Raw genomic sequence first — 10,929 nt, 5'->3', positions numbered from 1 at the left:
GGAAGGTTGGCGGGAAGGTTGGCGGTCCGATCCCCGCCTGCTCCAGTCTGGTTGCCAAATATCCTTGGGCGTGATACTGACCCCAAGCTGCTCTCTGAAGCCTCCCTGTGCATGTGACTGTTAGAAAGCAAGAGCTCAGGTAGATTAGCACAGGAACATCTACTGCGTGACACACACACAGATACCTGCTAACACCATGCCACCATGTTATTGGTCAGATGATGTCATTAAAGGCTCTGACGGCCTTTAATGACATCATCTGACCAATAACAGATGATGTCTGTCAGTGTGAGGCAGCTGCAGCGGCCTGATCAGTCACTGCGCTGCATGTTGGTGTGTTTAACCTGAAGCCCCTCCCTCACCTGCAGAGTGTGACTGCAGAGGAGGACACTGCGACCCGCGTACAGGAGAGTGTCGCTGTCCCGACGGGATGACGGGCCGACAGTGTGACGTCTGTTTGCAGAGGTACAGCGTCCCGACGGAGGACCGGCACGGCATCCACTGCGAGCGTGAGTCTCACACACTCAGAGGCTCTTTGCAGCGTTTGTAATCCGGTGAAGCTCAGCGTGTGCGTTTTTCTCTCAGTGTGCGACAGCTGTGTTGTCGTGCTGCTGGAGGATCTGGAGAGGCTCGACGACGACTTCCTGTCGGCGTCGGCTCGGCTGAGGAGCCTGAACGCCAGCTCCGTGGCCCGGGCTCAGCTGCAAAGCCTCGACAAGTCCATGGAGGACGCCGCTGTGAGTTCACGCACAAGCACACACCTGAGGCTGCGAGCACCGTACTGCAGGGGCACTAATCAAACTCACTTTCCCATGATTCAGCGGACCATTGAGGACTACAACAACACACTGCAAGACAGCCTGAGTCGCACCGACATGCTGGAGGCAGAAATCAGCACCATCAGTGAGGACATCGACGAGCTGCAGAACAAAGTGAGGAGCGCACACACACACACACACACACACGATTGTTCCGATGGTCCAGATCCACACTTTGGGAGCGCCTCCTGTAAAGGCCCGCTCTTCTCTGAGCTTTAATCCTGAGCCAGGGCAGCAAGGAGGGCGGGGTCTGCTGTGTCTCCGGTGGTGCATTCACGGGTGATCGGAAAAACCTGACTTCGTGATGCAGACCTGTCACCGGGCCGTAGGCTAACGCTAACATCCCAGACTCACGGCGACGATTCCTCCACGCCAGTTCGGTTTCCGTTTGTTCAAACTGTCTGTCGACGTTTTACAGGCAGCAGGAAGAAGAGCACACAGGTTTGTATCACACGTGCGTCATTAACACACATAAAATCTGACAGCTGTCTTTTTTTCCAGACGTCGGCGATGACCAGCCGGGTCGGCGAGCTGCACAGTGGCACAAACAGAACGTACCGGCGGGCCGAGGATGTGTTGTCCCTCCTCAGGAACGTGAGCGCCAATATAAACGGTACGGCGCGAGAACCGAGTTTCAAATCTGAAGACCTGACAGGAGGCAGAGCGATGCTTGGACCCTTGTGCTTGTGTGTCCACAGAACTTCTGCTGAGGTCGAACAGTTCTTCGCTAAACGAGACGGAGGCAGAGGAGGATGGCGAGGAGAGGGAGAGGAAGATGAGGGAGGTGCAGGCCATGCTGAGGGAGATGAGGCACAGGAGCTGCACGGGTCAGAAGAAGATGGCCGACAACGAGAAGGCAGAGGCTGAGAAACGTAAGTTTATTCATTTTAATGAGCTGTGATGAGCACGCTCAGTCTAACCCACAGACCGATCTGACGAGAGAGACGACCTTCAAAGTAAAACAAGAAAGTAGGGCTGCACGATTAATCGTTAGAAAATCGCGATCTCGATTCATACTTATGTGCGATCTCATTTCCAAATGACAACGATTAAAAAAAAAGACGACGATGGCGATTGTACTGCATTTTGATCCGGGACGTAATCTGCATGAAAACAAGCGCTCACTCTTCCTGCTCAACACATGTCAAGGGCGGAGCCTTATACCACGTGATACAGAAGCTATGCCGTGTGATGCTATAACATTAGCAGGAAAAACAACGGAGAGCACGTCAGGGATGACGAGAAAGTGACAGGAGAAAATCTGTCCCGGTCAACCACCCAAACACCAATAACGGGAACCTTATACAGCGCTTCCCTATACCCGTCGAACTCCCGCAGGCACAAAGACATCACGGAGGCTATCACTTATCACCTGACCAAAGATATGGCTCCATCAACACTGTGCAAAACGAGGGATTTAGGAAAATGATCAGCACCCTAGACAAACGCTACACAGTGCCGTCCCGCAACTATTTTTCTATTGTTGCACTACCTGCTCTGTACACGCAGCGTCGAGCAACGGTGGAGACGGAATTTCAAGCAGTGCAGCATTTTGCTGCAACAACAAAACGTGAGACATTTGTTGTTTTATGTTTATTTATTGTTTTTATGTTCAGTCTCAACTGTTACGAAGTTGATGTGCAGTTAATAAGTGCAATAAATATTTATACTGGAAAAGAAAACAGTGAGAGAATCGTGATCTCAATTCTAAGCCAAAAAATCGTGATTCTCATTTTATGCAAAATCGTGCAGCCCTATAAACAAGAGAACTAATACAGAACCAGGACATTAACACAGGAAGAGACCGAACAGACCCAAACTCTGCATGAAGCAGAACTCGCAGAACGGGATGAAACATTCGACAGTGTCAGGAGGAACCAGACGCGCTCTGAGAAGACATGAACATTAGATCAGGGTCACAGACGACGAGTTAAACTTCCAGCAGCTCGTCGGACCTGTGAACCAGCTCACACCTGCCTGAGAACGAGGGATGAAGTATCTGCTGTAACATCTGGATGTTTGATGGTTTTATTAAATGTCTCTGACTCGCTGCTGATGTCACTTTAGCGTTTAAAAGCTAATGAGCAGGTTTGTGTTTGAGCTGACAGGACGCCCGTCTGTGTCTTGTGTTCTCGTAGTGTTGGATCGGGTCAGCAGGCTGCTGGTGGACCGTCACGAGGAAAACGACAACCTAACTCGATCCATCAGTGACCGTCTCTCCCGCTTCCACGCTGACACGATGGACCTCCGAGACGCCCTGAATGAGGCCGTGAATAACACGGCGAGAGCTGCCGAGATCAACAACGCCAACGAGAAAAGCCTGGACGACCACAACGTAAGAGCAGCAGAGGAAGGAACATGGAGAACGTGGAGAACACCAAGTGATGACTAACCGCTGTCTGTCTGTCTGTCAGAGGAGGGTGGTGGACCTGCAGATGAAGTCAACCGAGGTGAGAAAACAGCTGAACGTGTCTGCAGATCACCTTCATCAAGTCAACAACGACGTGTGGTCCATGGTGCAGAACTCCAAAGAGGTTTGAATGTCACACATTAAACTTGTCTGTGTGTGCATGCGTCACAGATTTACAGGGGCCGCTTCATCTTCAGCAAAGCCGTGATTCAGCCCTCAAAGTGTTCTCAGTCTGCCGGAATCTACGTCCTACGTCCTAACTACTAACAGTGCTAACACCTGCTAACAGTGCTAACACATGCTAACAGTACTAACACCTGCTAACAGTGCTAACACCTGCTAACACCTACTAACAGTGCTAACACCTACTAACAGTGCTAACACCTGCCAACAGTGCTAACACCTGCTAACAGTGCTAACACATGCTAACACCTGCTAACAGTGCTAACACCTGCTAACACCTGCTAACAGTGCTAACACCTGCTAACAGGTGCTAACACCTGCTAACACCTGCTAACAGGTGCTAACACCTGCTAACAATGCTAACACCTGCTAACAGTGCTAACACATGCTAACACCTGCTAATGGTGAACCATGGCTGGTTACAGCTCACAGATCTGAGGCTGGAGCTCGGACTGTTTCGTTGCTCTGGCAGGCTCAGAATCAGAATTCTTGTTGAAGATCAAAAACTTTCTTCTTTAGGTCTTTACCTCCCCTTGACCAGGCTACGTCCCCTTCAGCTCTTTCTCTCCCTCAGGAGTACGAGCACCTTGCAGCTCAGTTGGATGGCGCCCGGATGCTGCTGGCCCAAAAGGTTCAGAATTTGTCTCAGACTAACTCTAAAATCCCGCTGGTGGAGAAGGCGGAGAAGCACGCTGAGCTGCTCGGCGCCCTGGCCATGAACCTGTCCAGGTAGGTGTACGACATTTAGTTCTTGTGCTTATTGAAACCAAACCAAAAGCTGTGTGCGTCTGTCTGCAGTTTGATCGCAGAAACAAAGAAGGACGGATTCATAGACGTAACGCAGTCGTACAACAAGATCGTCGTCAGCATCGAGCAGGCCGAGGAGGCCGCCAAGATGGCCAGCGAGGCTACCAACAGCACATTAGAGGTAAAAAAACAAAACAAAATCACAAGTTTGTCCTTTCAGGTGACTTTAAAAACCGAAACTGAAAGTGTGTTGGTCTTGTTTTCAGAGCGTGAAGGGCCAGAACCTCGGTCAGAAGGCAGAGTCTCTGAAGAACCACAGCATGGATCTGAAGGATGAAGTGGAGAAGCTGAATGATGACCTGAACACCAGTAAGCCCAGTTTGGATTGCAGAGATTCATAAAGGAACCCTTTCATCTTCAGTTTGCATCACCTTCGTTTTTCTGCTGCAGCTCTGAGGCCACGACTGGAAGATGCTCAGCGCCGGCTCCAGGACGCCAAAACCAAACAGGTTCAACTGACCGAGGACCTGGAGGCGCTCCAGAGCAACCTCAACGCCACCAAAAGTACGACTGTTTAAAACACGTTGCGCTTACACAATTTGGGTATTTAAGGTTTCCCACGTGACTCCTCACCGCTCACGGCTTCCTGTCATCTTCTTCTTCTGTGCTGCTCAGACATCAGTGCACAGGTCAACGAAGCCAAGCAAACAGCGGCTAAGGCAAACAGGACGGCCACCGGCATCAACGACACCCTGCGTCCTATCAAAGAGAAGCTGGATGAATGGCAGCACACTTACGGAGACGCCAACGCCACGAGCGAGGACATCAACACCGCCCTGATGGACGCCAACAACACCGGTGAGTGATAAACGCTCGCTGCCATGCGCTGTGGGGATGGTCGAAAGATTTCAGACCCGAGCACAGGCAGACGCAGAAACTGAGGTCAGAGTGAGATTAAATCCTGATAAATCAAAACAATCGATCCAAAATCCGACTGATCACAGAGATTCCAAACAGCTGGAGCGAGCCAGAGACAGTAAATACAAATGGCAAAAGGAAGTAGATCCAAATACAAAGCATGAGTCTTTCAAAATAAAACAGGAAGCAACCAAACACAGAGATAATGTTTGAGCATATGAAAAGCTAAGAAAAATTCGGGACTGAACCAACGAAGACCCAACATACACTCAAACAATCAAACGAAGAACTAACATTATATAAAATAATAAGACGGACGAATTCCACAAACGTCTGAACTGTCCAGAGCACGACTCACCTGAATGTCTTTGAATTTCAGGACTTTAGGAAGAAATGAGCAGTTTGAAAGAAATGATGAATTATTTAATTTGATTTTATGTATATAACACCAAATTACAGGAACAGTTCAAAGTTGCCACCTGCCACAACTGTTTGGGGGTTATTTATGAGCTCCACCAAAATAAAAGCATGTCAAACTGAAAACTGCGACTAATGACAGACATCTAATATTCAGGAACCACAAATGAAACTCGTCTCTAATCATTCATCAGGTGGCTGAGCCCACCAAAGGTTAGGCCGTGGTTCTGTTTGAGCTGCACATCTCAGATTGTAATTTTTTTAATTGAGTGTCAGACATTAATTTTGTTTGCCTTTGAAAGGTGTTCCAACCAGGTAAAAAGGCCTGGATGTTACCTGAACACTCACGTAGGGGGCGCTGGTGAGACATGAGCTGTAAATGTCTGTCTGTCTGTCTGCAGTGCACAGGCTGGGTGAAGCTATTCCTGAACTCTTGAAGAGGCTGGGCGACCTGCAGAATTACTCTGTTCAGATGCCAAACATCTCCGAGAACATCAACCGCATCCGACAGCTCATAGAGCAGGCGCGCAATACTGCCAACAAGGTACACCCACAGACTGTATAAAAAGATGGACAGAGCCAAATATGTGGCCATATTTGGATGCTATTGCTAGCTAGCTTGGTTATCACAGATACCTGCTCATAGTGCTGAGTTGGGCGCTGTGTTAGTGCAGTGACCTCACAGCAGCCGTGTTATTGGTCACATGATGTCATTAAACATGCTCCTAAAGACTCCAACAACACGGTCCAGAGGTCCAGTTTAGCCTAGCCGACAGCTAGCAGCTACAGCCACCTGTGTCAGCACCCACCTGTCTATAGAGGCCAAACAGTTTGTGCATGAGGCTGTAAACATGTTTATTTCGAATGTAAAATTTTGACATGGGAATGACTCACTGCTGCCTCTGCTGGACGTCAGAGGAACTGTAGGTTTGATTTTTTAGTCCTGGAGGTCAGTGCTAGGTGTTTCCATCAGAGGTCCTTATCACAATCAGATTACTTTATTAATCCCTAAGGAAATTACGTCATTCTAATAGTCTTTTATCGTCATTGTACATGTACAGCTAAATTGTGGGTCCTAATAAAATATAAATCATAGACAACAGAGAAATATACACAAAATCATACACAGACACATTGGAGAACAAAATACTGGCAAAGTGATCGGAGGCAGTGGAAAGGACCGAGTGTGAGTGGGCTGAGGGATAAGGGTTACTCAGACCATGGCTCAGATTGGTGAGGTCGGTGTGTAGGGGTGGGGTGTGGGGGCGGGGCCAGTGTTTGTTAACAGTCTGATTGGCTGTGGGGGAGGAAGCTGTTAGTGAGTCTGGAGGTGTGGGAGACTGAGGAGTGGGAGAAGGCCAGCAGCGGGACACGGAGGAAGTGCAGCCGCTGCTCGACCTTCGTTACCAGGGCGATGGCGTTGTGGGTCCAGGTGAGATCAGTGGAGATGTGGGTTCCCAGAAACCTGAAGGTGGAGACGGATTCCATTTATACTGAGAGGGGAGCGGACCTGTCCTGACGTCCATTACGAGTTCTTTTCCTCCTTCCCCATCCAGGTGAGCGTATCCATGAAGTTCAATGGGAGATCAGGCGTTCAGGTGCGTACGCCGCCTAACCTGGCTGACCTGGCTGCTTACACATCCATGAAGCTCCACATCAAGCTGCCGGACGCAGTGCGGACGCGGCGACAGGATGCTTCCAACAGTCAGTTTGTGTTTTACCTCGGCAACAAGAACGTAAGTGTGAGGACAGATTGGACTTCATGTCGCTCGTCAAGTCTGTCAGTCCTCGTCGGGGTGTGTCTTTATTAACTGGGACAAATTTAGGACTCGTGAACATCGGAGGTGTCGTGTATTTTAAATCTGTGTTTGTGGTTTGCAGCCGGGTCAGGAGTTCCTGGGCATGGCGTTGGTGGGGAAACGGCTGCACTGGTACTTTAACGTTGGAGGAGAAACTGCAGCTGTGAAGATGAAAAACGACATCCAGTCCAAAGGAAGATTCAGCACCGTCTCCCTGGAGAGGTGAAGCGCACGATGTAACACAACACGGTGTCATTCGATTAAACATGAATGTTTATGCTAGCTGTGTGCAGGAGTTGTAGCATTGATCTGCTCCGGTGTTGGTGCGCGTAGGATGCTGCAGCACGGTCTGATGTCCGTATCTGTGGACACCTCAACCAGCAAATACTCTGAGAAGGCTGAAGGAGATCAGGGGCTCCTCAAACTCTCGGCCAATGACACCGTCTTCTATGTGGGAGGATATCCGAATACTTTCACAGTACGTACTGGAAGAGCTGTAAACCCACCAGTTACAGAGCGTTTCTGCATGTTATGCTTATTTTAGTCAGTACAATAAAACTGAGCAGGTGCCAGAGTGAGAATAACTGAGAACGCCTGTGTTGGTACGCAGGCTCGTTGATGTTTACACATTAGTGCCTCGACCACAGGAATAATGAAGAGCTTCCACTTTCTCTGGTGTTTTTGTCTTTAGCCACCTGAAGTGCTCGCCCTGCCCAACTTTAAGGGCTGCATTGAGCTGGACTATCTGAACGAGGAGGTGATCAGTCTCTACAGCTTTGTGGACGTCTTCAATCTCAACACCACGGTGGACATACCGTGTGCCAGGTCCGTCTGCTGTTCCTGCATCTCATTTCAGTATCATTGTGTAAATGCAAACGTTTGTGTTCTTTCTGTTGAATTTAAGCTTATAGCTGAACACTGACGCTCACAGCAAGGGCGTGGATTTGGTTTTGGCGTTGGTGGGGACGGATGATTCAACCACCGAACCCTGCCCTGTTTCTTTGTTTTTCCTTTTTGTTTTTGCTTCTTAATAAAAAGAGGAGAAATATACTTGCCTACATGTGCTATTCTACGTGCTTTTAAACCGTTTAAAATCACAATTCATAGTTGAATTATTAAACAAATGACTAAGTATTTCAGGCTTTAGTTTACTTCAGCCATAATCCATATAAATCAGGTATCATACAAAAATAAAAATAGCTTCAAATAAAAGAACAATAAAAGAATATGACTTTAAGGACTTAACAGCATTACTTCAGTTACACCAACATCTCTGACACATCAGCACTAAGGCAACACTGAGTGACCTGCTGGGTTTTGTCCATAAAACTACTCGTCTAAGATGACCACAGAGTCAAAGATCTCTCAGCAACATTATGCAACAGTTTAGGCACTACTGCCCAATCAGATCAGTGAGCTGGGATTTTTTTATTCTAAGCATGAGCTACTGTTACAGCAACTGACATTAATACTACTGGTGTCCCACACAACAACTCAACATCCACTATGTGAAGCAGCCAAACACAGGCCTGCTCCTCTCGTTAACTGAGATAAACTGCTGGCATGTTGGTTTTACATCTATACTGTCCAGCCTGTCCTGGTGGACACACAGCAGCATTGTTTAATCCCATTTGAGTCATTGTGGACCTTAGCCCTGTTTTTAGTCTTCTGAGACCACTGAAGCTTCTTTCAGCCTCAGTACCTGCGTTTTATCCTCAGATTAAATAATTATTCTGTGCGTGATGTGCCTCACCTTTGGCCCTGGCTCCTCCCCTCTGACTGCACTAGGATATATTGCCACCTGATAAAATAACACATTGATTCGTGCCATATAAAAGTGAGACGTGTCAATTCAGATTCTTTGTCAAATATACACTAATGAAACAATTTACATCAGCAGCCTGACAACTGTCATGATAATAAATACTAGTTAATCTATAGCACCAAACCATCAGTCAGTCACCTGTGAGCTCGCCTCTTCACCTCTGAGCTACAACATGGCAGAGCTGCCTGTCAGCTGATGAATAACAGTGAGACACTCCACATACATGCAGTCACACATGTGCTTCAAATACAGTCATGAACCAACAAGTCATCATTTCACCTGTGACCTTGTGTCACCATTGCTCTGAGCTTTGTGTTGGTTCTTCACCTGACAAACAGGACAAACATGACAATAAGGATAAAATGTGGAGCTGCTTCAGTGTTTCTGTCACTTTGTGCAGATCTTGACTCGTCAGTAATGTTTGTAGGCTGAGTGCATTTTTAAACTGTGCAAACTGCACTACAAGGTGGAATATTTGCAAAATCATGACGACCTCATGACATTTTGTCTCAAACATTAACCCTATGAATACGTCAGAGCCATTAGGATGAAATTATCGTGTCAGCAACATGTTAACGTTAGACATATAATTCTAACAGCCTCTGTAAACTAATATCCGGGCTGCTCGAGGCTCCGTTTTCTCTGACAGCTTCAATCAAAATGAGAAACGCTGCTCTGAGACTGAGAGAACCAACAGTGCTGCCTGCTGTGCAGGTAGTTTCCCAAACACGTTCATGGTTACGTACAGTTTCAGACTGATGTGGGCCAAAGCCTGGCACAGCCTGGAACGTTATTGTGACACATTTTATGAGTGAGCTTGGCTTTAAGTGACTGACAGGTTTCTTTGAAAAACACTTTCTTACATCCAGCTTCTTCCTCTTTGCTGCCGTCCTCCTCACAGCGCAGGTTTACCGCTGCTGAAACTAAACAGAGCTCCCTGAAAGGCTCAGCCAATCACATTGGCCATAATTGTCACATGATGTAGGACTCCAGTAGAGGACGTAATTTAACTCTTTCTGCTCTGCTGGGTGAACGCTGACAGATCGTTTTTTTTCTTGTTTTTCTTTACTCGAAGAGATCAAATTATTGGTGGGGACAATTCAATAATCGCTGGATATTGGTGGGGACATGTCCCTTCCGTCCATGCCAAATCTACGCCCTTGGCTCACAGACGAGTGGATGAACGTTCATCACTTATTAAATGATGACTTTACAAAAAAAGAAAGTTTTCATCATTTTGTTATTTTCTGAGATACTCTGGTGTGTTTCAACTCCTAACTTTGTCTCTTAAATATGTGTGTGTGTTTAACAAACAGGACAAGAACCACCTCTGAGCCCTATGTCAGTGATGGAGCGTACTTTGATGGGACCGGCTATGCAAAGTTTAATTTTTCTCAGTCAGGAAAAGGTTACTTCGTGCAACAGGAAATCAAACTGCAGTCACAGAACGGGATCCTGCTGATGATGCAGAATGAGGTAACGCTGCTTATACGCTCACAGACCCTCAGAGGGCTGCTCACCTGTCCTTGTAAGCCCCGCCCCTATTATAATGAAAGAAGATGCTAGTTGCACTTCCTTATTCACAGCAGTGGGTGCTCTTTACACACAATCCCCTACAGTTCATAGCAAAAATGCTGAAGGCCGTAACACAGAATAGAATAGAATAGAATGGGTTTATCGTCATTGTACCTACAATGACATGACAGTGTTCCTCCTGTATCAAATCAAATCAAATCAAATCACTTTTATTGTCACATCGCATGTGCAGGCACACTGGCACAGCACATGCGAGTGAAATTCTTGTGTGCGAGC

General features: G+C 47.4%; 1 protein-coding gene across 1 annotated transcript in view; it reads left to right on the top strand.

The window, feature by feature from the left end:
* lama5 (laminin, alpha 5) overlaps nt 1-10,929 on the top strand; it is a 54,692-nt gene that overhangs the window by 30,143 nt on the left and 13,620 nt on the right. The window contains exons 46-63 of the mRNA XM_013915669.1: nt 369-509; nt 586-737; nt 822-932; nt 1,320-1,431; nt 1,517-1,690; nt 2,957-3,153; nt 3,233-3,352; nt 3,986-4,140; nt 4,210-4,339; nt 4,425-4,527; nt 4,609-4,722; nt 4,834-5,016; nt 5,895-6,037; nt 7,050-7,229; nt 7,375-7,514; nt 7,626-7,770; nt 7,984-8,117; nt 10,434-10,593. Of these exons, the coding sequence (XP_013771123.1) occupies nt 369-509; nt 586-737; nt 822-932; nt 1,320-1,431; nt 1,517-1,690; nt 2,957-3,153; nt 3,233-3,352; nt 3,986-4,140; nt 4,210-4,339; nt 4,425-4,527; nt 4,609-4,722; nt 4,834-5,016; nt 5,895-6,037; nt 7,050-7,229; nt 7,375-7,514; nt 7,626-7,770; nt 7,984-8,117; nt 10,434-10,593 (2,594 nt within the window). The remainder of the gene's footprint in view (nt 1-368; nt 510-585; nt 738-821; nt 933-1,319; nt 1,432-1,516; nt 1,691-2,956; nt 3,154-3,232; nt 3,353-3,985; nt 4,141-4,209; nt 4,340-4,424; nt 4,528-4,608; nt 4,723-4,833; nt 5,017-5,894; nt 6,038-7,049; nt 7,230-7,374; nt 7,515-7,625; nt 7,771-7,983; nt 8,118-10,433; nt 10,594-10,929) is intronic.

Source organism: Pundamilia nyererei, unplaced genomic scaffold, assembly GCF_000239375.1.
Source record: "Pundamilia nyererei isolate P.nyererei 1_Seehausen unplaced genomic scaffold, PunNye1.0 scaffold00346, whole genome shotgun sequence".
Lineage (NCBI taxonomy): Eukaryota > Metazoa > Chordata > Actinopteri > Cichliformes > Cichlidae > Pundamilia > Pundamilia nyererei.
Note: the sequence above shows the minus strand (reverse complement) of the source record. Positions and strands in the feature narration are given on the sequence as shown.